The 26669-nt window shown below is 34.1% G+C and overlaps 4 protein-coding genes across 6 annotated transcripts; 2 read left to right on the top strand and 2 right to left on the bottom strand.

The window, feature by feature from the left end:
* Nucleotides 1-16499: 16499 nt before the first annotated feature.
* On the bottom strand, nt 16500-17047 carry LOC104786816 (defensin-like protein 222). The gene is made up of 2 exons (XM_010512271.3): nt 16920-17047; nt 16500-16818 (listed from the first exon to the last, which is right to left on the bottom strand). The coding sequence occupies exons 1-2, from the start codon at nt 16966-16968 to the stop codon at nt 16565-16567; spliced, it is 303 nt and encodes a 100-aa protein (XP_010510573.1). The 5' UTR covers nt 16969-17047; the 3' UTR covers nt 16500-16564.
* A 3317-nt stretch (nt 17048-20364) lies between these two features.
* LOC104786817 (U-box domain-containing protein 12) lies at nt 20365-23213 on the top strand. 2 transcript variants are annotated; one of them, XM_010512272.3, is made up of 4 exons: nt 20365-20976; nt 21153-21269; nt 21364-21807; nt 21899-23213. In XM_010512272.3, exons 1-4 carry the CDS (start codon nt 20698-20700, stop codon nt 23021-23023), a joined length of 1965 nt encoding a protein of 654 aa, XP_010510574.1. In that variant the 5' UTR covers nt 20365-20697; the 3' UTR covers nt 23024-23213. The 2 variants fall into 2 exon arrangements, with proteins under 2 accessions (XP_010510574.1, XP_087306195.1); XM_087450069.1 differs by having other exon boundaries at nt 20526-20980.
* A 381-nt stretch (nt 23214-23594) lies between these two features.
* LOC109132850 (large ribosomal subunit protein uL16c-like) lies at nt 23595-25003 on the top strand. The gene is made up of 2 exons (XM_019245285.2): nt 23595-23860; nt 24235-25003. Exons 1-2 carry the CDS (start codon nt 23696-23698, stop codon nt 24820-24822), a joined length of 753 nt encoding a protein of 250 aa, XP_019100830.2. The 5' UTR covers nt 23595-23695; the 3' UTR covers nt 24823-25003.
* On the bottom strand, nt 24787-26455 carry LOC104786818 (respiratory burst oxidase homolog protein C-like). Of its 2 annotated transcripts, none has more exons than XR_015556938.1 (5): nt 25884-26455; nt 25532-25689; nt 25404-25452; nt 25210-25323; nt 24787-25124 (listed from the first exon to the last, which is right to left on the bottom strand). XR_015556938.1 is itself a non-coding variant. In XM_010512273.2 (5 exons), exons 2-5 carry the CDS (start codon nt 25546-25548, stop codon nt 24993-24995), a joined length of 312 nt encoding a protein of 103 aa, XP_010510575.1. In that variant the 5' UTR covers nt 25549-25689; nt 25884-26339; the 3' UTR covers nt 24787-24992. The 2 variants fall into 2 exon arrangements, 1 of the variants encoding a protein (XP_010510575.1); XM_010512273.2 differs by having other exon boundaries at nt 25884-26339.
* Nucleotides 26456-26669: the final 214 nt, after the last annotated feature.

Here is a 26669-nt window from a genome sequence, read left to right on the forward strand (position 1 = left end):
TTCTATCAGACTAATGTTAACGCAATATGTACATTACCTCCCGCTGGGACCAACAATTGAACACCATTTTAAAATAAATTGTCACTCGTTCGAAGCAGTTTCGAACTCAAGGGGTATTTTATGTGCGCGAGATTATTGTCACTGATGCATTGGATTTTAAACTCTTAAAAAGTATTATTTTGAGTTTGGATAAATTTTTCTATATTTTTCTTTTAGTAATTTCCAATAATTTCTATTTTTCTTTCAATAGATGTTTTATTTTTATCTTTAAACAATCATGACGTCATAACAAAAAAAAATTATTGTGGAATTGGTCTTCTTTTTGTTCATGATTTATACAATTAGAGTTAGTATCATATTATGTTATTTGTTAAAAGTAAACCCAACCAAAACACCATGCTATTTTGACAATGAATGCATAATAAATAACCCAGCTTAATTACTATATCTTTCATCCATCTTTTTTTTTTACTAACATAAGGTTTATTTACTATATGGTATATTCTAAAGTTAATTTTAAAAAAATAAATGGTTCCAAAATGCTTAGGCACTCTTCCTTGGATATTTAACAAAAAGAAACACACTAATGTATACATATATTTAAATTATGGAATAATTTTATTCAGTATATATTTATATAGAAATATAGAACAAAAAGCATATAAATCTGTGGTCAATATTATACTAAAGCCAACAAGGCATCCCACTTGAATATTTCTCATCGGGGTCCAAGTGGCCATTTGATGACCTTCGCTTCCCTATGTTAGACTTCAACATGCTTGTTTAACTAAAATGTAATTAAATATTAAGATCGATTTTTAGATTCTGTATTTCAGAATAATGTACATATATATATATATATATATATGTTTTTACTGCAAATTTGGTAAGAAAATAAAAATAAAAATCATTGCAAATATCATACAAATCTGTCAGAAAATTTATGTACGTACGACTAAGATCTGTCATAAATCTCGTGATGATGGTGTTTCATATAATAATTTTCTTGTAGTGGATGTATCGTCCTCGTACATAGTTCACTTTAACTCTAGACTATTTAGGATCTTATTGTGTCCAACTTGTAAATTGGGTTAAAATCTTCCTTTTAAAGAAGAGCCTTAACTTACGACGGTGAAATCGGGATGCTGGATGATCTTAAACATAGAATTCAGAGATTGTAAAGCAAACTATATGGGTATATAAATAATACTATATTCTAAGATGGACGAATCACCAATCATTACTTGGCATAGAGTTACAAACACATGCATGATGCATCAAACAAACGGTACGTGTCTCTCTAATGTTCTACTTCTCTACACTCTATTAATGACAATACGACGTTTCAAAAAACAAAAAAAAAATAGATACAACTATTTGGAATACTGCCATATTGGCCCAAAATTTGTTGACCTTAGACTGGCTTTATAGTTAAATAAACATTATGATTTGATACAAAATTTGTAGACACAAACCTTTTTTGCGGCTAAAATTGTTTGCATCTTCGGACTTGGTACACCTAGATGTTCCATAATTTGTTTTTTATTTAACAACATATGTGCGATGAGTTTTTATTAATAAGATTGGTCGCCCCACTGAGTTAATTTTACTGCCGTATCAAATTATTCATCAAAAAGTATTCCAACAAAACAGTAAATTTGTTCACTAGGTACTTGTCCAGTACTACTCTCTCATTTATACTCGAGGAAAAGAAAAAGAGTTAGTATTACACTCCAATCTACCCATCCAAAAAGTATTTAATTTGCTATGAAATCTATTTACTAGTGATATTGAATATACATGATTTTTAGTATGTTTTTATAAGGCTTCTCATTGATGGTTTTTTTTTTTTTTTTTTTGTCTTTCCATTGATTGGTGCGTTCACTTTGACAAACCACCACGCATAATATCTACATATTCATACTATACTACTATTTTCATATCAAATGAAGGGAAATATTCTAATATAGTTGACCAAATAATTTAGTAATTGAATAGTCGTAGTAGCTTACTATGCATGACTCAATTATCATCAATCGAAGATGATTCAAAGCGTGTTGTTGGTATGGGTAGGGGGTCCTTAAGCATGACTCATTTTTGTATTCAACTAATCATCACGTTTTTACATTTTTATGAGACTCTAACAGAAAGCCTATAAATTAATTTTATACTAAATCATGAAATCTAAAGCAGGATTAGTTCTTAATCTGAAAAATATTTCTTAATCTAATGAAAACATTTTTTCTTAATTATCCTCTTTTCTTTTATTGTGTGTTTTACTTTTTGTCATGCATAGTAGTAACCTATACCTATGGCGACATAACTGTTTTATGTCAGATTGGCATTTGTCATGAGGATCTTATTTCGTTTTAGGGTCCACCAATTTTTTTTTTTTTTTTTTTTTTTTACGAATTACAAACGTAATTTAATTGAAAGTATGGGCAAGATAAAAAAATGAAAGATTCCATGTTAGGTACGTACAAAATCTTACCTTATGAAATAATATAAATAATCGAAAATTTCTAATTTCTGTAACTCAGTAGTATATCTTAAGAAATAAGACATTCATGTTTTCTACTTTCTTTTTTCCTTTAGATACACATAACAATTATTATCAACTACCATCAGATTTGTTGTCTAATGAAACTGTGGATTATTGGGTATTGACATTAAATTGTATTAATGAAGTGATTTGATAGTCATGGAACCCTTGTCTACTCTTCTGAGCATTACAACAAGCACATTATTATTTTGTCTTTTCGTTTTGGTATTTACCATTTGTTTTTTTTTGGTGATAATGCTTACATATTTTTGTAATCATTGTTAAATATGAATACGAGTGATCGAAGGTGAAAAAAGCTTTTTTTTCACAGTCGCTTGCCATTTGATATAACTTTTTAATAATAATTTTCTGAGCATCTATCACTCGCTCAGAAAATGCTTTTCATGATTTGATTTCACTATTCGTAAACATTTTTTCGACCAAAATAAATAAAAGATACCCACAGAAGAAACGTCATATCAATAGCTAAGTATCTCAAATTCTTGTTGAATCTAATGAAGAAGTGACTCGTATATCTCTCAATCTTTTGTATGATTTGATTATATTCTCAGCTGTTATTTATTAGGTAAACGAATAATCGTTATAAAGTTAATATAAAAAAGGAGATGTAGGGTTTGTAACAAACATTAAAATAACCCTGAATAAATATAATAAAAGCGTACGGTAGATGGCGTTTGTTGATAATATATCAAAGGTGGTAGTGCAGAAGTGATTTTTTTGGACTTTTACATTATGATATTGTAAAACGAGAGACAAACTCCTGAATATACTAAACTGAATAATTGATCGGCACGCGAGCTTTGTCAGACTCTCTCGACATTTTTCTCGTCTTTTTATTTTCACCGACATTTCTTACTTCCATGTCTCTCCATTTTTCTTTATAAAAAATTATCTTCGACTTGTCTTTTTTATTTTCACACTTTCATGATTTCAAGTTTCACCATTTTGCTACATATATGTATTCACATTTATATAGTTGCATCTGCTAAACAAGTGGAGTATATTAACTTTCTCTGCAGAAGTACCTAATTAAACAATCTCATGTTACCATTTACCAATACCAAGTATTTATGAACTAGTATGAACTCGAGAACGGATTCAAAAAGTCAACGAAGGAATCGTTCTTCTTAATAAAAAGCTTATATAAATGTTATATTCTGAAATTGGAGAAATCGACGTTTCTTGTTTTGTATTGATGTAGTAGTAAAATATTTTAGATAGACTTATTTTAACTATGGTTATTGTTATAATAAAGTTCTTATTTATTAAAGCGTAGAACCAAAAGTATGAAATTTAGGCAGGTGGATTCATAACGTCGGTGCAAAGTAATTAGTAACAAAGAGTACGTACTACTTTCTGGTGCTTCTAATAATTAAACTATTCCAAATTCTAATTCAGATACGTTCGATTTATTAGGCAATCAAGTTAATGATATTCGTTACATTAAATAAATAGTGAAGTTAAAATGTAAAACAGAAGTTAATATATTACATACGAATTTTACATATACTGGGATCTGAAGTTAAGTATCCCAAACTAAAAAAAAAAAGTTAAATATATAAATACAAACATGAAAAGAATCGCTTATATTATCTCATTGCATTATTGTTTTGTTTGGTGGATCGAAATGTCGAAGGTGGCAATTCCAATGTTAAAAAAATAACAAAAACAACAACTGGCATATAATAATTAATTTGTGTGTTTAGTCATTATACAAAAATTGCGGGCAAAAAAAAAGAGTCATTATACAAAAATTAGTAGAGACCATGGATGCAAATGGATGTCTAATACACTAATTTGCTGGTCAATATAAATGGCATCTACATTTCGATAACTGGTTTGACAGTGACGGAAACAAAAATACCAACTCATATTAATTTGATGACCTAAAACTTTTGACAAAAAGGCTAAATTTAAGGAAAATGATTTTCATATAATGATTTTGTTCTCTAGAGAACTATAAATTGGTTGAAGTTAACTATTTATACTGATAACAACGATTAACATACAACATATGTTGAATATGTTTATCGGTGGAAAAGTTCGAATGAAGAAAACAACTATAAAATTTTAGGATATGATCCATCTTGAAAGCGGTATCCAAACTTTTTTGCAACTGCAACAGTAATATAGTTAAAAAAAACTCGGAAAACCAAAATAGATGAGTGCGTCTTCAGGAAAAATTTCGATGTTCAAGTCAATAAGAAGTAAGAAGGGTCTATATGGCTAACTGGACATAGAACATGTTTCAAGAAACTAGTGATAGCTATAAAATGATTACTCAATCTCCTCTCTTTTGGTTATCTGAAGTCTGGTTTTTGATCAAGTCCTATGATTGCTCTATTTCCTCTCTTTTGGTGGAGATGATAATTTTATAGATTTTAATAGGCCACATTTGATAAATATTTTTGTAAATTGATTCAGTTAATTTTAATATTTAAGTGTTTTAAAGTAAAAATTTGATCTTTTATCATCATTATCATTTATCTTTTTTGTTATCATCTTTTATACTTTTTAATATTTGATTTACAAACTCTATTAAATTTTATTTTAACCCAAATTTTAGATAATATATTGTTAATTATTTTTTATAAATAATTTAAAATAGTTTAGCCCTAAGCCTCTAGAGTCGTTGGCACGGCACTGTACGTGTGTCAAGGAAAAGTGATATATTCTTTTGATATCGGTGGTTGATTGATATAATTATTTATGGGGTGTTGCAGCTAAGTTAAACACTTGCAATGTTTTCAGGTGAAAATCTTTCTCCGATAGTTGATATTATATAGTTATATAGTATATACTAAGAAAAATATCTTACTATGACGCTAAATAAAATACACTACAACGAAGACATATATCTTAATGATTTTGTCTAAATAATTAATACACATCACACCGTACAAAAAAACAATAACGTTGATAAGAACTGATAGTGTGTCTTTAGACACCGCATACATTTTTAAAACGTATATAGAACTCATCCAATCCGTTTAAGTAGCTGAAAAAGGTTTTATGTTTCTTGTAAAATACAAACAAGAAAGTATCAGAAAATTTGTTCAAAGAAAAAAAAAAGTATCAGAAAATCAAATAACTCAGATTCTATAACTTGCACGACTTAATTACATATGACATTTCCTAAGGAGGTTAAATCAAGTGAGTAAGTGACATAAGATTCCATAAGATTCTTCCACTTATCTTATACTAATATTTAAGAATCCACTTGAACCAAAATAAAAAAAGAAAAAAAAATCCACTTGATAAATTTAGTATGGATGAATGTTGTTGGCCAGGGATCTAAATGAAAAGAAATCAAAATTGGATTTGAATGATAGAGTTGAAATATCTGCCAGATATACCTTTTCAAACATTTAACATAATTTATACTATAACGAGAGATCCGAATTGAAGATGTATGATGGATTTTCAAATAAGACATCTCGAAAATGCTAATATAAAATACAAAATTAGTGTCCACCTAATATGAATGAATTGGTGGTCAGAAAGAAGTAAGAGCTATGTTTGTCCAATGGGAAGCATGATTAAGATGTCATTAAGATAGTTAATTATATGTATAATTGGTAAGTAGCTTTCATGGGTTCGTTTATACTACGCAATTAGGTGGCTCACAATGGTCCTTAAATGGAGATGAGAAAAATCCCAAATTAGCTGACCTTTCGATATTATGATTTAGTCGTTTAATCTAACTACTAATGCCGTAAGATCTACTTGTATTGTGTGGGGACGGTTGGCGAATGGCGAACAGATCCAAAGGGTCTTAACTCTTAAGCCCAAATTGTTTGATTCGTCAAACCAGCACTGTGTTAAAGCCCACAATATACCGAACATTTTAGCTTTTATCAAGGACAGCATTAGCATTAGAATAATTATAGTATATGATAATGAATAAATGATAATAACAGAAACTAATATCAAGACTAAAAATAAGTTGACATAATTTGTTAGATGATTTCTCTCATTTGTAGGATGGAATATCATTTCAGTGGCATAATATTGTCTATGTAATCATAAGAATTAATGAATTATCATGCTTCGGGTACTTAATTATTACAGAATGCATGATCTCATGTTATTTATCTATAGAGTCATCTAAATATTCAAATAATTTATATTTTTCGTATAAACATTTTTTTTTTTTGAGCAAATACGAACTTATATATTAAAATCTTAAGTTCAATACAGGGGAGATAAAAGGGCATTCTTTGCTAAACTATCAGCTAGCTGATTTAGGTTTCGAGGAATAAAACTAAACGAGAAAGACGAGAAAGAACTGGATAGAACTAAGATATCATGGAGAATCCCGTGAAGATCCTTGTGATGGAGCTTCGTATTAACAGCCTTGACTAAACTCTGTGAGTCGGAGGCGAAAGATAGGTGAGAAAGATCCGATTCGATTGCAACTTCAATCGCAGTTAAAGTTGCCAACGCTTCGGCCACCAATGGAGAGCGGACCTCAGTCACACTCCTTGATCCTTGAAGAATCGTCTGCCCTTGTGGGTTTTGAAAAACCCAACCAAGTCCCGCAGAACCATCCGTTCTCCAAGATGCATCTGTAAGGCAGGTAATGACATCCTTATGTCGATTGTGGTCTGGATTTGCAGATCGGGGCAGATGGGGGTTCTGGGGTTGGGATTTTTTCAATTGATTTATCTGCCATTCTTTAGCCCTAACAATTGCCAGAGTAAGGGCTTCATCCACCGTGGTTTGAATTTTGTTGAACAGGAGGCGATTGCGAGTTGTCCATAAAATAAAATCCAGAAGATCCAAGGATATAGTGGTCCTTCCCCAACACCCGACGGGGGAAGACAGGTCAACAGGCTTACTCGGGTGATACCATCCTGGGTTGAGGAGATACAATCTGGATTAAAGGTTTCTTTGAAGGGTGCTTGACGCCACAGTTTCGCTGCAAAGGGGCAGGTAAAGAAAAGATGGCTTACCGTCTCAAGACAGTCACAGTGTGGACATTTCACATTGGCATTAATCTGACGCCTTGCTAAATTTTTGCCTACAGGTAAAGCATTTTGAGCTGCTTTCCAGAGGAGAAGTTTTGTCTTTGGAGAAGATTTGGCAGTCCAGATATTAGATTTCCACTTGAAGGGTGTCTGGGAGGTGGTGGTGGGGGCTGAGGTTTGATCCTCTGCTCTTTTTAGAGCTTCGAAGTAACCCGACTTTGTAGAGTATACCCCATCAGGCGTGGGAAGCCAAGTCCATTTATCAGGTGCTCCGGTCTTACTGGGTTTTAGGAACAGAATATCTTTCTCAAATTCTGGAAGAACACTTCTGATGAGGTCCGTATTCCAGGTCGAGGAGTTTGGTAAGAGAAGGTCAGCAACAACCAAATTGTGTGACTCTAGGTTAGGGGGTCCTGTTGGAGACAGCGGAGAAGCTAGCGAGACCCAAGGATTGCGCCAGATAGGGGTGGAGGTTCCGGATCCAATGGTGATCCCCACATTAGGTTTGAGCAGGTCACACCCCACGCAGATGCCTCTCCATCCGTGGGAAGCTGAACTGGGAACCTGACAATCCAAGAAGTTCCCTTTTGGGCAGTATTAGTTCAATAGTACTCTAGCGAGTAGACAATTCGGGGAAGTAAGGAGACGCCAACTGATTTTAGCTAGAAGAGCATCGTTAAAGGTTTGTAAATCTCTAAAGCCCAAACCTCCATCCTTATAGGACTTAGTCATGCTTTTCCAAGAGATCCAGCTCATCTTCCTTTGTTCCGTTTTTGTATCCCACCAGAACCTCGTTAAAGCTGATTGAATTCGTTTACACAGGTTGTTCGGGATCTTGAAACAAGACATGGTGTAAGAAGGCATAGCCGCCAGGACCGACTTCAACATTGTGAGCTTGCCAGCTGTAGATAGGAAGCGCGAGGACCAGCTTAGAGCACGTTGCTTTATCCTGTCTACTATCATACTAAACAGGTCTTTCTTTTTCCGGCCAAACAGCTCTGGTAGCCCAAGGTACTTACTGTTTCCTCCTTCCTTCTGAATGTCCAGAATAGATTTAGCTTGTTCCTTTATATTTGGAGGGGTTTTTGCAGAGAAAGTGATAGAAGACTTGAGTTGGTTTATCTGTTGGCCTGAGGCTTTTTCGTATACTTGTAGGATGCGTCAGAGGGTGGAGCAGGAGGAGGGGTCTGAACGGCAGAAGAACATGGTATCATCTGCAAACAGCAGACGGTTAACTCGAGGGCTTCGTTTTGAGACTCTGATACCCAAAAGTGAGCCCTGTGATTGTGCTTTTGAACATAGGCCCGACAAGACTTCACTGCAAATTATGAAAATATACGGAGAAAGGGGGTCTCCTTGCCTGATGCCTCTCTCGGGAACCACAGACCCCATGGTTTGTCCGTTTAGCAGGTAAGAAAAAGTAACTGTTCTGATACATTGCATAATCCATGTGATCCACTGATGATGAAACCCCATACGCTCCAATGCCTTTTGAATAAAGTCCCATTCCAGCCTATCATAGGCTTTACTCATGTCGGTTTTAACAGCCATGTAACATCTTTTTTGTGCTCCTGATGTTTTCAGGTAGTGAAGTGCCTCGTGAGTTATCAAGACATTATCAGTGATTGCTCTTTGAGGGACAAAAGCTGACTGATTCTCATATATACAGGTATGGAGGATAGGCTGCAATCGCTTGGTTAGTATCTTGGAGATGATTTTGTAATAAACAGAGCATAGTGCAATAGGCCTATAGTCAGACACCTTTTGAGGGTTTTGAATCTTAGGGATCAGTCTCACATGAGTATGGTTAATGCGCAGGGGGAGGGAACCAGAGGTAAAGAAAGCTTGGATTTATGAGCAAACTCTAGCCTCTACCACCTCCCAGTTGGACTGGAAAAAGCACGCGGAGAATCCGTCTGGGCCAGGCGCCTTATCCGCATGAACTGAGAAGCAGGCATTTTTTATCTCTGTGACTGACGGTAAGGCTATAAGCTTTGAGTTCATTTCCTGAGTGATACATGGCTTAAGTCCTTACTCAATAGCTTGATCTATCTCCCCTGGTTGGGAAGTGAAGATACTTTGGAAGTAGTCCGAGATAGAACCCACTATTTCTTTCTCTTCATAAACCGGAACACTAGTTGGATCCTCAATAACAGAGATGGTATTAATGGCTCTTCTACCTTTTGTTGCAGCGTGGAAAAAGCTGGTGTTTTTGTCACCCAAAGCTAACCAGAGGTTTCGGCTTCGTTGTTTCCAGTAGGCTTCTTCTTTTTGATAGGCTATCAGGAGGCTTTTGTTCAGATTGTCTATGGTTTCTTGAATAGCAGTATCATCCGTCATGGCTTCCTCTAGTTGATCTTTCAAAGATAAGATTTCTGCCTGGCTGTTAAGTTGTTGTTCCTTGCTCCATGCAATAATTGCATCACGGCATGCTTTTATGCTCTGATCCACTGATGTTGTTGAAGATAAGTTCCAAGCTGTTCTGATTAGCCTCTTAACTTCTGGAGAGTCTTTAAGACGTCTATCGTATCTGAATAAACCTTTTCTTCTTTTCTTTTTGGGATCAAAATAGGTGACAAGGGGGCGGTGATCAGAACCCTCGAAACGTAAGTACTCATTATGTCCTGAAGGGTAATTGATTATCCACTCACTATTTGTCATAGTTCTGTCGAGTCTGCAGCGAACCAAGTGTGAATGTCTGATCCCGCGCCAAGATAAGAAGTTACCGGAGTGTTTGAGATCGTAGAGATCACAGGTGGACATAAACGATCGTAAGTCCGAGAAAGAGCTTTCAGGTCTCTGGGGTCCACCCACCTTCTCAGAGCTATGGATTATATCATTAAAATCACCTGTTATGATCCAGGGGTCAGAACAAGCTGAATATTGGTCTTGGAGAGAATTCCACACTGCAAGTCTTTTGGATCGATCAGGTTCCCCATATAGAAAGGTGGCAAAGAACCATTTACCCTTAGCTTTGATTCTTGTATCAATATAGTGATCGCATGAGCTGATAATCTCTATTTCCACACTCTGTTTCCAGAACAGGGCTAATCCTCCTGCACCAGGTGAGGAGGGGGGAACTAAGTGGTTCAGCGGGTAATCCAGGAAGTCTAGAGACTTGAGGACAGATTCTGAATTGTTCTTTGTCTCCATGAGGAAGAGGATATCAGGTGAGATCTTACTCCTGATTTCCCTGATTCGTTGGACCGTTATGGGGTTCTCCAACCCACAACAGTTCCAACTTACCATTCTTAAAGAAGAGGGGTTGGCGGGTTCTGAAAATCCGCCGTGGTTTTCCTTCTTGCAGGGATCAAGTTTATACGAGGAGGATCAGAAGTGTCCGGAAGAGACGAGTTGGAGGATCGGGGTTGAGAAGTATTGATCATAACATTAGGATTTAGGGTCTGAGCAGGAGTACTTGTTCTAATTTGGTGAGACTTTGATCCTCTATTCCCTTCAACCGAGATTGTACCCCTTTCAACTGGTGTAGGTCCTTGTCTTTGTGCGGAAGAGCTCGATTGGCTCGGTCCCTTGAACAGATCCTGAACTTGGGGGGGAGGAGGAGGACTCCGATCTGCAAAGGCAGGGTCTGAGAGAGTCTTTGACTTCTTCTTGTGAGTAGGTCTGGAGGGGCCCAAATAGAAGCATTTGAGGTACTTGTTTTCCTCGGGGATATTTTTCGTATAAACATATGATATAAGAATGATACCAATTATACATCTAATTAACTATAAGAATAAATTAAAGAAAATACCAAGTTGATTTTTAGAGGGACATGAAATAAATTCGCGATTCAAACTTCATCTAGAGAATTGTAATTTATAACCCTATTCTAGAGCAATATCTCTCACCATTTACTCAATATAGTATAGTTTCGTGTATATATATAACAAGAACACTATATTATTTACAGTGCTCGGGGCGGAGCCGGAGACGGCAAAGACTTATTGTCGTTCTGTGTCACTTGGAGAACGGAAGCCACTGTTCCAATAAATGTCAATACGACGACAACAACAGAGGCAACGGTGGCAGTTCCGGTCCAAAATTCACTGAGTGGCGACAATTGATATGATGAAACGATTGTCGTAGTGTTTGTCGAGGGATTCGGCTAAAAAGTAGTAGTGAGATCCAAAATCCACGATCCCTAAACACAGTTTGTTCACCATTTCTGCCACCATTTTTTATGTCCTAACCAGTTCTTTACAACTTCTTTTTACGTAAAATGTAAAAATGTGTTAATTGAAAGAAAGAAAAGAAAAGAAATGTAACTGCATATACTTACTAAAATTTGATCCTTGTAAACTTTTGTTCTAACCTTTCTTGACTAGCAAGTCAACATAGTCCTCACTGTCGATGAGGAGATCCAAGAAGGCAATGTAGTTACAAACATAAGCAGTGAGAGGGTAATGACATTGATCAAGTGCAATTAAATTCCTCATAACCCTCTCGGTGTAGTCATCTGCTATGAAACAAGGCAAAAACAAGATTCCACGTTCGAATTTAATCACCAATGGTACATCACTTCCCTCATACATATTCACAAAATCCACCCCTGCACTGTCTAGTTTGTCTGCGCTGGGCAGCCTCTTTATGCTTTTTGGAGCCTCTCCAAAAAAATTACTACTATCTTTTTCTTCATCGAAATGATCAAGTGTTTCCACGCGGACACGCCGAAACAAATCTGTAAAATGTCGGAACGTAACATCCCTTCTGATTTTCTCTATAAAGTTAAATACTAGAAGGGTAAGATCACAAAACGTTACCTCAGTTTTAGTAGTTAAGATAAAGGGTTCAAAGAGACTCTCTAAAAGGGATAATTAAGGAAGTTGGTTCTCAAGCAAGATTAGGTCTTCAAAAATAGTGGGTAAGAGAGAAGGCTTCGCGAAAAGAATATATTTTTCGTGTTTTGACTGTTTCTCATCCCAATGAAGAGCTTTAGTATGAAAATTGAGTCGAGGAGCATTATTTCCACAAACTCCGATGATTTGATCCACTCCGTTGATTCGGAGTAGCTTTCTCTTATCTATTTCTCATCTCTTACTATGATTTTCCTGAACCTTTCAATAGTTTCATCCCCAAATGTATTTGCAGTACTATTAAGGTACTTCTTGATATAAGGAGTCTTTTAGTGTCTTTTCATTTGTTTCTAGATTGTTTTTGAGTCTTTATAGGTTTTTGGCATGAAAGGAGCGAAATGGAGCAAATAGAGATATTTTGGAGCAATTCATCAAGGAAGAGAAGTTGGAATCGGATCAAAGCATGGGCATCGATCGACACCAAGATTTGGAGCATCGATCGACACCAAGATTTGGAGCATCGATCGACACCCTCTTCAGGCGATGAAGAATCACAAAATTGGAAGTTTTACAATTCTGCCCCAAAGTCTTCCATAATTGCAACATAAGTCCCTGACGTGTTTTAGGACATATATATATATATATATATATATATATATATATATATAGTTTTTAGGTTTTCCAAACCCTTAAGTTTTATTCTATTAAGTTTTATTTTTCCTGCAACCCTGAGAGATTTTTGAGAGCTTTTGGAGAGAGAGAGATCAGATCTGCTTTGTAGAGAAGAATTCTTGAACTTCCTTTTACTCTTTTAATCTCTATTTGCATGTTATTCAGAAAGATGTTTTGTTCTTCATTAAACATGTCTGAGTAGTTTGCTTGTTAGGTTCAGGGTTTTTCACAGGGATTTTATGATTTATTAGATCTGTTTATTTAGGATTCTATATCTTTCTAGATCTTCATCATAGGTTGTTCTTCATATTAATTCTTGATTGATCACCTAGAATTAATACTTTAGGAAAATAAATTGATATGAGAATATAATTGATTTTCCTGATAAAACCTTTTGATGAGCAAAATTATTTCTTGCAAAGAGATTTGATTTAATAATTTTGTGAACAATCTAAACTTGTTTTTAAAGCTGATTTATTACCTAGAATTTTGCAAAGAGATTTGGATTTTCTGGTTTTAAATTTAGATATTATCTGCAGTGAGAACTGATTTAATTTACAAAAGTGTTTAGAGTTCTAGATATGTTCTTAATTGCTTGAATCCTAATTAATTGATTGATTTAATATTTCATAATTTCCTGAGAAATTCCCTAGACCTAGCTTTTTGATTTTCTGAAATTACAACAATTTTTATTTAATATTTTGCATTGCTTTAATTTTAATTCAATTTAATCTATTTAGCATAATTATAAAACTCTATAATCCATTGTGTAGACTTGAGTCCTTGTGGAATTCGACCCCTAAGTATTACAGTGATCTCTTAATTTGAGAGAGTAGCTCAGGGTTAAATTTGAGCATATCACTTCTTCTTGTGAAGCTCCATGTTTATATAGTCTAAATATCTTGGAGAAAAAAAAAAAAAACAAATTAGCCTTACTATATGGAAACAAATATGTATATATCTGATGTTTGCTTTGTGCGTGAAACTTCAAAATAAACTTTAGCTGTGGTGTATATGTTGTTAGTGTATTTGGGCAAGCTCAAGTTGAAGATGAAGTTCAGGAAGCTGTACAAAATATGTCTGCACAAGCTTCTGTCTCGGCACATGCATCTTATGTATGCGCAAGCCTCTGTCCTACAAAAAAGCATTAGAGGCCTGTTGATTTTATCTGTATGTCTCGGTTTTGAAGATATGAAGATATACTTAAGGCACGTTTTGGGATATTACTTGGAGGTAAAGCACAAAGAAAAAGGAAGCTTGAAGATAATTTGAAGATTTAATGGGATTAGAAAATATTCGTTTAACAAAGAATAAAGTTAAATGGAATATTTCCTCTTGATTTTATGAAAGTTGTTAGCTCTGTGAGAGGCACGAAGTCTAGGACTTAGAAACTTATCCCTCTAGAACGTGAAAAAGAGAGGAAAAAATATTGTAAGCCTTTTGGCATCTTTGGGGAGAAAAGGGTGAGGGTTTTATTTCTAAGTGAGAGTCCTAGGTGTAGATCATTGTTGTTGATCTTAGGAATCTCTTAGTGGGTTAGAAATAGATTGAGAACAAGCTAAGACAAGATCTTAGGTTTGTGTAAGTCCAATATTGAGCACTAACTGTAATTGTGCTCAAAAAGTATTTGCAACAAAGTTTGAGGACGTAGGCATTTGCTGAACTTCGTTAAAAATTGTGTGTCTCTTGTCTCTTCTACACTAACATATGTACCTCGGATCGGTTTTGTAGAGCTTGAGGGCATCAGTTTTCTTAAAATTAATGGTGAAGGGGACCGATCAGCAGCATTTGAAGAGTGTAAGCCTCGGGGTTCACTCTCCGTAACCGGTTTGGCACTCTATAGATGCAACAATACTTGTCGCTAAACGAAGAAGGCCAAAGACCTGGAATATCAGTCTCATACAGTTTAGTTGTGGACCAAACATTAGCTTTGTCATCTGCTCCGTGTGTGAATCCGGCTTCACTCTCATTGAAGTGATCTTGCAACTTGAGTACGTTGTATTTTGCTTTCAGCTAATTTTCCAAGTAGGTAATGTATATTATTTCTATAATTTTATTGGTCTTTTCTAGGTTCATCAGTCACTACTCCTTGTGTTTTGTTTTAAAATACACATAAACTAAGTTGCTAAATGCATTGTCAAAATAGTAGATACGTACTACATACCTAACTGCATTTTGGATATCTCTCCTAATTTAGGTTTCAAACATATTTGTAATTAAGACTTAAGTAAAATATAGTTCATAAAACATAAGTTAAATAAAATTTTAGTTTTCGTCATACCTGGGCCATGAATGTTGTTGATAAGTGATAACGAGATTTGTATTGAAGGGATAATCTGAATTGTTTTTGGTAAAATATAATAGTGTTGGATTATTATAGGTACTACTAGCTTAGGGATTTATATAAAGATTACAAAAAGGACGTACGATAGAGAAATATAATGACGTGAGTGGGAACCTATCTTTACTCAAGCATGTTTATATTGCTTCCGACGTCGGGAAAACATCATCCCAACTTTTTATCCTCTTTATATGCTGTTGTTTTGATCATCCTTCGACCAAAGAATTATGCTTGTCTTGTCAGGATTGAGACCAAAGAAAAAAAAAAAGTCCAACACGAAACACATTGGATCATCTGATGTTTTCTCACACAAGTTCATTGGATCTTCTTAGATCTGGACTTGTCTTTAAAATTACACATTTGTACTGATGATCGTTCGATCATTCGAGACACTATTTCTTAATTTATCTTCAATTTTTAATAATATTTTTACATTTACATACTATTGTATTTTTTCAAAAGTCAATAACACCCAAAATTGAATTCTTATATTATTTTTCTAACTTAATTGTATTCCTTAATTACATTTTTATAAAATCACAAAAATGAAAATTTAAAATCTTTTGGTTCATATGGTGTTACAAATAAATTTAATATTATAATAATTCATACCGGTTGAATCTTAACTACTATACAAAAAATTTACATATTCAAATAAAACTAAAACATATATACTACACGTTCAGATTTTAAATTCCAAATAATATTTTTATCGATAAGTATAATAGATAAGAAAAACAATATACACTGAAAATAGTAGAACAATTTGTTTCAGGTAAATTGCAAATGATAAGAAAAAAAACAAATAAATACACTGAAAATATGACCCCAAATTCTTTTACCATTTGCCGTAAAATGGAATGGTCATTTTAAAATAACATATGATCTCATTAATTGTTTAAATAAATTAATGTAAATACATTGATGAAAATATGTAATTATATTACATTTTATTTATTTTGATGTATCAAATGAAATAAAGCTATATGTCAAAAAGTTTAATACAACTGTTTACCTAGCAAAACTGAAATACCATCAACAATTTTTTATAAATTTTTTAACATTTTAGTTAATTATATATATTCATTCATACTTATAAAAAACGATATATATTTTGGTTTATTAAATGATATATAGTATAAAATTAGTAAGAAGAGTTAACTTTAACCAAAATAATTACTTTTGCTTTATTTTATATATAAATATTTGTAAGAAAAAAAACTTACAATCCAACACCAATTTCTTGTCTAGAGCAATGACAAACAAAACGTTGACATTCACCAATAACCCGTTTTCTTCTCAAACAATGATATACACATTCTTGACAGAAACCAGTTAAACTTTTAGAAGCCGAAACTCCAAGATGTTCATCAGGTGGAAATTCATCTATTTTAAAGTTAATTTGGGGGCTTTTTGCTGAATAGAAAGAATGAGCGTTCTCTTCCAAATAAGATTTTGCCTTGATAATTGACGCACCTATATTATTCCCAATATATATATTATTTTATAAAATTAGAATTTCAAGAAAATTAAAACAAAATATACATAGTATCGTCACTAACAAAGATTAAACTTACATGATAAAACAAGAACTAGAAGAGTTAAGAAACTGACAATTGTCTTCATTCTATTTTAGCGAATTTGATAATATTTCAAGAAAAAAGAATTAAATTTCTTTTGCCAATGGTTTGAATTTTTGTTATGTGGTTCTTAAAAGTAGATAATGGTATATTTATATATGATTTTACTTATGTTACATATGAGTTAATCAATGTTTTGTTATAAATTAAATGAAGGTAAAACTGACTATTCAATTTAAAATGTTAGTTTCGTTTGAACTTACACATAGAAGTGATTTATTACAAATATTAATTATCTCCTCTTTTTGATATAAATAGCTTATGGCTTACAACTTTACTCATTTTGTATCAAATCTCCTATATATATATATATATTATATATATATATATTAATAAAGAAGCATTCTCTTAATAAAGTTGACTTGTTAGAGCTTGAAACACTATTTCTTAATTTGCCTTCAATTTTTAATAATATTTACATCTACATACCATTGTATTTTTTCTAAAAGTCAATAACACCCAAAATTCAATTCTTATATTATATTTATAAATTAATTGTCTCCCTTAATCACATTTTCATAAAATCTTTAAAATGAAATTTTAAGAACTTTTGGTTCATATGGTACTATAATATAAAATTAATATTATAATAATTCATACGAGTTGAATCTTAGTAATTATACAAAAATTTTGCATATTCAAATAAAACTAAAAATATATACTACACAAACAAATTTTAAATTCCAAATAATAATTGTATCGATAAGTATAATAGATTTTTAAATATAAATTACAGTAAAATTATTTAATAATTATTATTCTGCATAGAGTGTGGGTTATTACCTAGTTACACTTAATTAAAAGTAAAGAAACTTATCAAAAAGAAACCATGCACATTAGCGATATTTTACTTTTAAATGTTCCAATTTTATATATCGTTAAATGAATATAATATACAATTATTTTATAAAAGATTAGTTAGCACATTACAGATATATTTTTTGTTTGTCGTATTTGCAAATTAATGGTTATTATGTTAAATTTGATTATTTTAAAATAGCTAGTAGCAAAGTGAAATTGTCTTAATATATTGAAATGTACGTTTCAATTCATTAATAAAATATATTTTATTACTTAAAGTCTTTAATAATGAATCAAAATATAATCCACATGTTCTTATTTTGTAATGTCTTTTAGGTCGACAAAATTTGATTTATAGTTTAATGGAAAATACTACTGAATGATCAATTTTCTTTGCAAATTGACTCTTTCTAAGATGGGGTAAGGATAAGATATATACCAAACTATCTTTTTAAGTTATGGTAATTACAAAAGAATGATTATGTTAGGGAAAACGAGATGTAAGGTAATAGTTGATAACACAATTCTGTGTAAAATTTGGCGAGAAAAAGAAATGAAATATAACAGTTGAGGTGCTTATCGCAACAACGAAGATGATGGATATAGGGGAGGATGTGGTTGTTACGGAGGTGACAGTGATGGATTTGCTACGATGGTTAATGAATTAGTTGATGTAGTGCTTGCTGAGATTGATGCTATGGTGGTGGTCATCGTGAGGGAGATGGTTACAGTAAAGGTGATGGTGAAGAAGATTGTCTCACTAAGTATTTCTGATAATACTTACGCCTTTCTATTGTGTTGTGGAGTAGGTAAAGGCAAAGTGTGATTGTAGAATCAGAGCGATGAAGAGGAGGATGTTCTAGTGGCTCGATTGTTTGTAGTCTGGCTTATGTTAGGTTGGTCATAGAACATTGTTAGGATGTTGGTTGTTTGCTTCTTGACATTGTTGGATTTGGAATTGTTAGACTTTTGTTGTTTAGTTATTTATTAGATTGGTGTTTTGGTTATGTTATATGTTGTTGTTGAATGTTACTAGGTTGTCAGTGAATATGGGCTCACTAGTTAAATGTTATGTTAAGAAAAAAAACGGAGTGGGTTGTTTCAAGAGACAAAAATTTTATGCGGTTGAGAAGAAAATAGCAAAAAAAAAATCATGGTAATTTTAAAAATTACATGTATCAAATAAAAATAACGCCACATCTCGAAGAAAAAATATAAAATATAGTATTTTCAGATAATTTAATTTGTCGAATGAAATAAAGCATGATATTTCAGAAAATGTAGGGTGTTAAAAAAATATAGTGTTACATATGAAAGAATAACTTGTTACATGAAATAATAGTGCTACATATGCACATGTCAATGAGAGAGTAGATTGTCACTGATTAGTCACTATATAAGGTTTTTATTTATGTTTGTTTAGAATTTGAGTCACTACGAAAACATAAGATCTAGCGACGATGGTAGATATAGAGGAAGCAATGATCCTTACAAAAGTGGCGCTGATGGATCCGGTGAAATAGATGTGTATTGGTAGTGGTGAATTTGGTGATGAAGCTTTTGATTAAGAAAAAGGAAAAAAAATGTGAGAGAGGTTTTTATTTTTATGAGATGTGTTTAGTTACAAGTTCAAACATGGTCGAGATAAAAAGAAAAATAAAATAAACTATGTATACTTTGTAAATCTAACTTATATCACCTACCCGACAAATTACTTAGGTTAGTTTTTTTTTTTTTTTAATATTTTTTTTTTCCATTTTATTGTGAATAATACTCTAGTTTACATATGAAGATGATTTGTTTAAAACAAATTTCAATAGTGTTAAACAATATTTCGGTTCATTCACTCCTAGGGTGAACTTCTTCATTCACCCCTTATAAAATAAATAAATAAAATCTGTATATATTATTATAAAATTAAAAACTTAAATCGCTTTTTTATAAACTCAAACCGATATATAATTTCATTCTAATTGTAAAATCTAAACTCTAACCATTTCATTTGTAAACCCAACCGACATATAATTTCATTCTAATTGTAAAATATAAATCCTAACCATCTCATTTGTAAACCCAAACCGACATATAATTTTATTCTAATTGTAAAATCTAAACCCTAACCATCTTATTTGTAAAACCAAACTGACATAGAATTTTGTTCAAATTATAAAATCTAAACACTAACCACCTTATTTGTAAACCCAAAACTGACATATAATTTCGTTTTAATTGTAAAATCTAAACTTTAACCATTTCATTTGTAAAGCCAAACCGATATATAATCGTTTTAATTGTAAAATCTAAACTCTAATCACCTCATTTGTAAACTTAAACCAATAAATAATTTTAATCTAATTTTAAAAATCTAAACCAAGCCAATATTTAACTTTTCTTAATTAAAAATATACAAAATTATTTACTTATTTATTTTTCTTTTTAATTTAATTTGATTTATTTTTTTAATAAAATAATATTGAAATTTCTGATTGGTTGGAAAAGAGGAGGTAAACATAAAGGAACCTAATTATTTTTCAAAAGGTACCAAAAAAAACGGTTGACTTTTGACTTAATTTTGTTTTGTTTTTTTTTTTTTTTTTTTTTTTTGTGGGATATTTATTTCTGTTTATGTTATGTCTCCAATTTTGCATATATTTGTTCTTTAGGTATTTATTTTGTTGACCATTTGACTTTTTTTTTTTTTTTTGGGGTTAAGAAAATAAAACCCAAGTCCGACCCGAAATTACCTCTCCGTTTTTAAGAGTCACGAGTCCACCATGGAGGTGACTTCGTCGTCTTCGTCTTCTCAGTTACAGCTTTCATGCTTGAGTTGAGTCAAACCTCGTGACCATTCCTAGATTAAGCTTTTTTTTTTTCCTCTGCGTGTTTCCTCGTTTACACCATCCCCCCCTCTCAAATGGCGAAATCAGAGAAACACAAGTTAGCCCAAACCTTAATCGATTCAGTAAACGAAATCGCTTCGATTTCAGATCACCGTGCACCGATGAAGAAACACTGTAGCAATCTCTCCCGTCGATTGAAGCTTCTTCTTCCTATGCTAGAAGAGATCAGAGACAACTGTAAAGAATCAACGATCCCTGACCAAGTGGTTACGGCTTTGTTTTCTCTTAAGGACTCGCTTGTTCCTGCTAAGGATTTGGTTGCTTTCGTTGGCCAAGTTAGCAAAATTTACCTGGTGTGTGAGTATATTTTCAATTTCAATTTCAATTTCAATACCGATTTTCAATTTTTGAGAATTAGATCTGATAGTGATGCAATAGAGAGAGACGAACACTTGTGTGTGTGTTGTTGGATTTGAAATTGAAATTGATTTTGGAATCTGTGTGTTGTGTTTGAATCTGATTCGTTTAGGTGTTGGAGAGAGACCAAGTGATGGTTAAGTTTCAGAAAGTGACGGCTCTATTGGAACAAGCTTTAAGTGGAATCCCATATGAGAATCTCGAAATTTCAGATGAGCTTAAAGAACAGGTATCGAGATATATAGTAGTCTCTGCTCTGATTTGGGTCTTTTTTACATTTTCTTGAAACTTTAGCTTTCGAATTCATTTCTTGTTGTGTGTAGGTTGAGCTTGTTTTAATTCAGTTAAGAAGAGAAATAGGAAGAGGCGGGGATGCGTATGATGATGAGTTATATAGGGATGTTATGTCTCTTTATAATGATACAGGCAGTGTAACAGATTTTGATATGCTCAGGAGAGTGGCGTTGAAGCTTCAGTTGATGACTATAACTGACCTTACGCAAGAGTCATTGGCTTTACTTGATATGGTCAGTTCGAGTGGTGGAGATCCAGGTGATAGCTTTGAGAAGATGTCGATGGTTCTCAAGAGAATTAAGGACTTTGTGCAAACCGATAATCCTAACTTGGATGATGCTCCCATGAGACTGAAATCACCGCTTCCGAAGGCACAAGATGGTGATCTAAATTTGCCGATACCGCCTGAAGATTTCCGTTGTCCGATTTCTCTAGAATTGATGAATGATCCAGTTATTGTTTCTTCAGGGCAGGTATTATATTGTACAAGCATTATTCCATTTATGTGTGACTCTTTAATTTGTTTCCGGTTTTATTGACTGGTGTCTTCTGAATCCTCTGTAGACGTATGAACGTGAGTGCATTAAGAAGTGGCTTGAAGGAGGGCATTTGACGTGTCCAAAGACGCAAGAAACGCTGACAAGTGATACCGTCACACCAAACTATGCTTTAAGAAGCCTTATAGCTCAATGGTGTGAATCCAATGGCATCGAACCTCCAAAGCGTCCCAACAATTCTCAACCGAGTAGTAAAGCCTCATCTTCCTCCTCAACCTCTGATGATGAACATAACAAGATTGAAGAACTCCTAACTAAGCTCACATCGCAACACCCTGAAGACCAAAGATCCGCTGCTGGAGAAATCCGTCTTCTAGCGAAACAGAACAACCATAATCGAGTCGCCATTGCTGCATCAGGCGCGATCCCTCTTCTGGTGAATCTCCTCACGGTATCCAGTGACTCCCGGATTCAAGAACACGCTGTGACATCGATTCTTAACCTCTCGATATGCCAAGAGAACAAAGAGAGAATTGTTTATTCATGTGGAGCGATTCCAGGTATTGTTCATGTGCTCCAGAAAGGAAGCATGGAAGCTAGAGAAAACGCAGCAGCCACACTTTTCAGCCTTTCGGTTATAGACGAGAACAAAGTGGCAATAGGCACCGCAGGAGCGATCCCACCTCTTGTGACCTTGCTGAGCGAAGGATCACGAAGAGGCAAAAAAGATGCGGCGACTGCTCTGTTCAATCTCTGCATATTTCAAGGGAACAAAGGAAAAGCTGTGAGAGCCGGTTTAGTTCCCGTGATAATGCGTTTGCTAACAGAGACCACAAGCGGAATGGTTGATGAAGCACTTGCTATATTAGCCATAATATCGAGTCACCCGGATGGGAAAATGGTAGCTGGAGCCGCTGATGCGGTTCATGTTATGGTAGATTTTATAAGGAGCGGGTCACCACGGAACAAAGAGAACGCAGCTGCGGTATTAGTGCACTTGTGTTCATGGGATCAGCAGCATTTGATTGAAGCTCAGAAATTAGGGATTATGAGTCTTTTAATAGAAATGGCTGAGAATGGTACTGACAGAGAAAAACGCAAAGCGGCACAGTTACTTAACCGCTTTAGCCGTTTTAACGACCAGCAGAAACAGTCTGGTTTAGGTGTCGAAGATCAAATCTCTCTAATCTGAGTTTAGCGTTTTAAGGTTTGTTTTTACATACACAGGTAGCGCACATTTTTGTTTTGTTTTCTTAACCAAACTCACACAAAAAGAACCAAGATTTTGAAACCTGTAAATCACCTTTTTTTTTTTTTTTTTTAAATCTCAAGTTAGCATTTGCTGGGATCTTACAATAAAAGTTAAAATTGGTGTTTGTAAATCGTAATCTTGTTTCATAATCTCTTTTTCGTCAATGCTTTTTTCTTCATCTGAGGAAGATGAGATTTGTTCAATAACCTTGCGCCATCTCTTCTTTAATGGGTTCCACGGTTAAGCATTGTTGGCTTCTCTGTTTCCCCAGTATTTGTTACACACTGTGTTGATGTGTTCCCACTTCCTTAAGCATTCCAACTGTTTCAAAATCACTACAAATATTTTTTTTTCCTTATAAGGACATGAAGCAATTTGGTGCAGCCTAGTTATATCATTTTCTTGATAATTATCCCTTACTTGTTGGGCCTTCTGTCCAAGTTCAGGCCTGGATATGTCAATTTAATTTTGGTTATCTTTATTTTGCCGTGGTAAGCAAACAAATAATAAATGCAAAAAAAACCTGTGCAGTCACTGGCTTTAGAAGGACGCCTTCATCTCTTCGGCTTGAGCAGCACGTCCTAGTCTTACACAGATCTGATCGCCTCAAAGATGCAGAGATTCTTGTTCGGCCGCGTCCTGGAACAAACTCGTCATCAGATAATTAGCCGACGCTTTCTCACTCTTGTTCCATCTCTCTCTCACCCTGTTTCTGTTCCTCTTTCTTTTGCCACTTCCTCTCTTCCCGTCACTTTTGACAACATCAATCCCAAGAAGGTGGGTTGGTTGTTCGATTCATTTGTCGGATTAAATTTACTGTTTGAAATGTGGCTTTTTTTTGTCTGATTCCATTACCTATTTAGTTCTCTGATTTGTCTGATTCATTAATTAGCTATTTGATTAGTCGGATTACTGTTTAACAAACTCGCAATCAAAGATAGCTAAATGTGCAATGGTTAGTTTAAAGGTTACAGTACTCTCGGAAGACATTTTTAAATGTTCATAAGCGTGACAATGAATGTGCAGAGTACTCTTGAAGATGCTTTTAACAACTTAGAAGCGTAACAAGTAACAAAGCACTTTATAACGTTTTCAAGAAATAGAAGTTGAAGCTTTGTGTGCCTGTGTTTTAACATTCACGTTTTGGTTAGGTAATTCTTGGAACATGGCACTCCAAGTTCACAATTCCGGCAACAGTGAATCGTGTCAGAGAGATCCACAAGAGTTCGGTCAGCGATAATAACCCGAAAAGTACAAAGAGTCCGGTCAGCGATACCCCGAAAAAACCGAAGAGTTCGGTCAGCAATACCCCGAAAAAAACAAAGACTTCGGTCAGCAATACCCCGAAAAGATCAAAGTTTCAGAAACACCATCGAGGAAGATTTAGTAGAGGAATAGCTCCCTGTGAGAATCTTTCTGGCAGCTATGCTCTTCAAACACTTGAACCCGGTTGGATCACATCTAGACAAATAGAATCTGGGCGACGAGCAATGATACAACACATACAACGCGGTCAAAAAGTCCTAGTACGTATATTTGCAGACAAATCAGTTACGGCAAGACCAACTGAAATGCGTATGGGTCGTGGGAAAGGAGCCCCAGCGTTTTGGGTAGCTGTGGTTAAACCAGGTAAAGTCATTTACGAAATGGGTGGTGTATCCGAGTTAATAGCCAGAAAAGCTATTAAAATAGCAGCGACGAAGTTGCCTCTTAAAACCCACTTCATTACTTCTAAATAAGTCTATAGGAGGAGCTATAGTCCTATAGTAATTTGCAGCTATGCTCATATTGGTGTGATGTTATTGTTACTGTAATCCAGGTTCACTTTTACATTCACAATCTCAAAACACTCATCTACAAATGATGTTTGTAATCTTTTTGTTTTTCACTATTTCGTCTCCGTAGATGGTTATTTCTTCAGTAAGTTGTACCATTTCTTTATTGTGTTCCGGTTAAGCATCGTAGACTTCTCTGTTTCATCGGTACTTGTTGTTACACACTGTGTTTCTAGTTCCTCAAGCAGCATCTTAAAACCTTCCAACTGTTTCAAAATCATTACAAAAGTTACAAGTTCTTAGAGATACTATGATGCAAATTGGAGCGTACGTACACAAAAAAAACTTTACCGTGATGTATCCAAATTCATCTGGATCAAACTCTTCCATAATCTGTGTTGCATATTCATCAGCTTTGTTCTCAATGGTGGACATGTTGTTAGCAGACGCAATAAGACTAATAAACTGTGAAGACAAAAAAATTAAGATTGATCAAAAGTCAAAACCATTCATAAGATGATTACTCTGTAAAACCATCTTCTTACTTGTCTAACTTCGTCTTGTGTTAATCTACCATCTCCATCTTTATCAGCACTGCAAATCATTAGCTATTTTGTTTCAACTTTACATTCATTGCAAGAAGATACAAAATCGAAATAACCGAAAAGCTTACATGTCAAGAATCATCATAACTCTGGAATCGAAGTTTTGATCGTTTATTTGACCCCAACACTCATATAGTTCACATTTATCAATCACATCCTCTCGTACGCATCTTCGCCTAGCCAATGCGTCAAAACAATTCCAAGGCGAGTTCCTTAGAGTTTATTCCTGAATTGTTAGATTTGAAAATGTTTCATTTTGATACAAAACATTTAAAAAATCACTAAATACAAAACAACCAAGTGACCAACAATAAATGAAATAAATCACGATTTTCCAACTCAAAACTAATTGACAATGAACAAAACAACATGCGTATATTTTACCTATGCATTTTATGGTAGAATCTACAATAAACTTACCTATGCATTCACCAAATTTTGAACGGGTCAGTAGGCCACTGGTATCCGTCGTCATTGTATGGAACCGCCTCTCCACGGTGGTCCAATCACCTTCAGTCGCCCCGATGAACATTTTTAGACCTTTCAAGGACTCAGCAGCCGTTGACTTTGACCGGTATCCTGTTGGATTCCTCATTGTGGTTAACGATTTTAAACGCTTTAACTCATCACAAACAGAGGCGATCCGCGTCCGTTGTTCCTCCAACATGTCTTCATGAAGGTTTACGCCGGCCGTGATCATGTGCTCCTTTGCGTCTTCAGAGTTATTTATGGATGGAGTTTTGTAGTTCGGTGAGGACGGTCCGCTCATCTGACCGCTATAGGGTATTGTATCGCTGATGCTCCCCCACTCGTTCTCGTCGGGGTCATAGTCCGTCACGTCAAAGCTCACTGGTCTGTCCATTGAAAGAACACAACCTGCAAAAATTTAGTTCTCTTTTGACGAAAAATTATAACATCTATCAACTTATTTCTTACATTACAAGTCAACGATTAAGTTTTTGAGACAAGAGAATAGAGATCGAAGTCTAACATTGAAAATACACAAATATGAAACGTCATAATAGCAAAAAGAAAAAATTGCCAACAAAATTATTTAACAAAAAATATATAGTCTATATCTATTTATCTTGTTTGGTAATTAGGTATTTCATTTGACTTGTTTCTCTTTCGTTGAATAATTTAATTTCTTTCACTTTATACAAAATCAGTCAAAGTTATTTTCATAATGTATGCATTGTTGTAGAG

This window comes from Camelina sativa, chromosome 5 (assembly GCF_030686135.1).
Source record: "Camelina sativa cultivar CO46 ecotype springtype chromosome 5, ASM3068613v1".
Classification (NCBI taxonomy): Eukaryota; Viridiplantae; Streptophyta; class Magnoliopsida; order Brassicales; family Brassicaceae; genus Camelina; species Camelina sativa.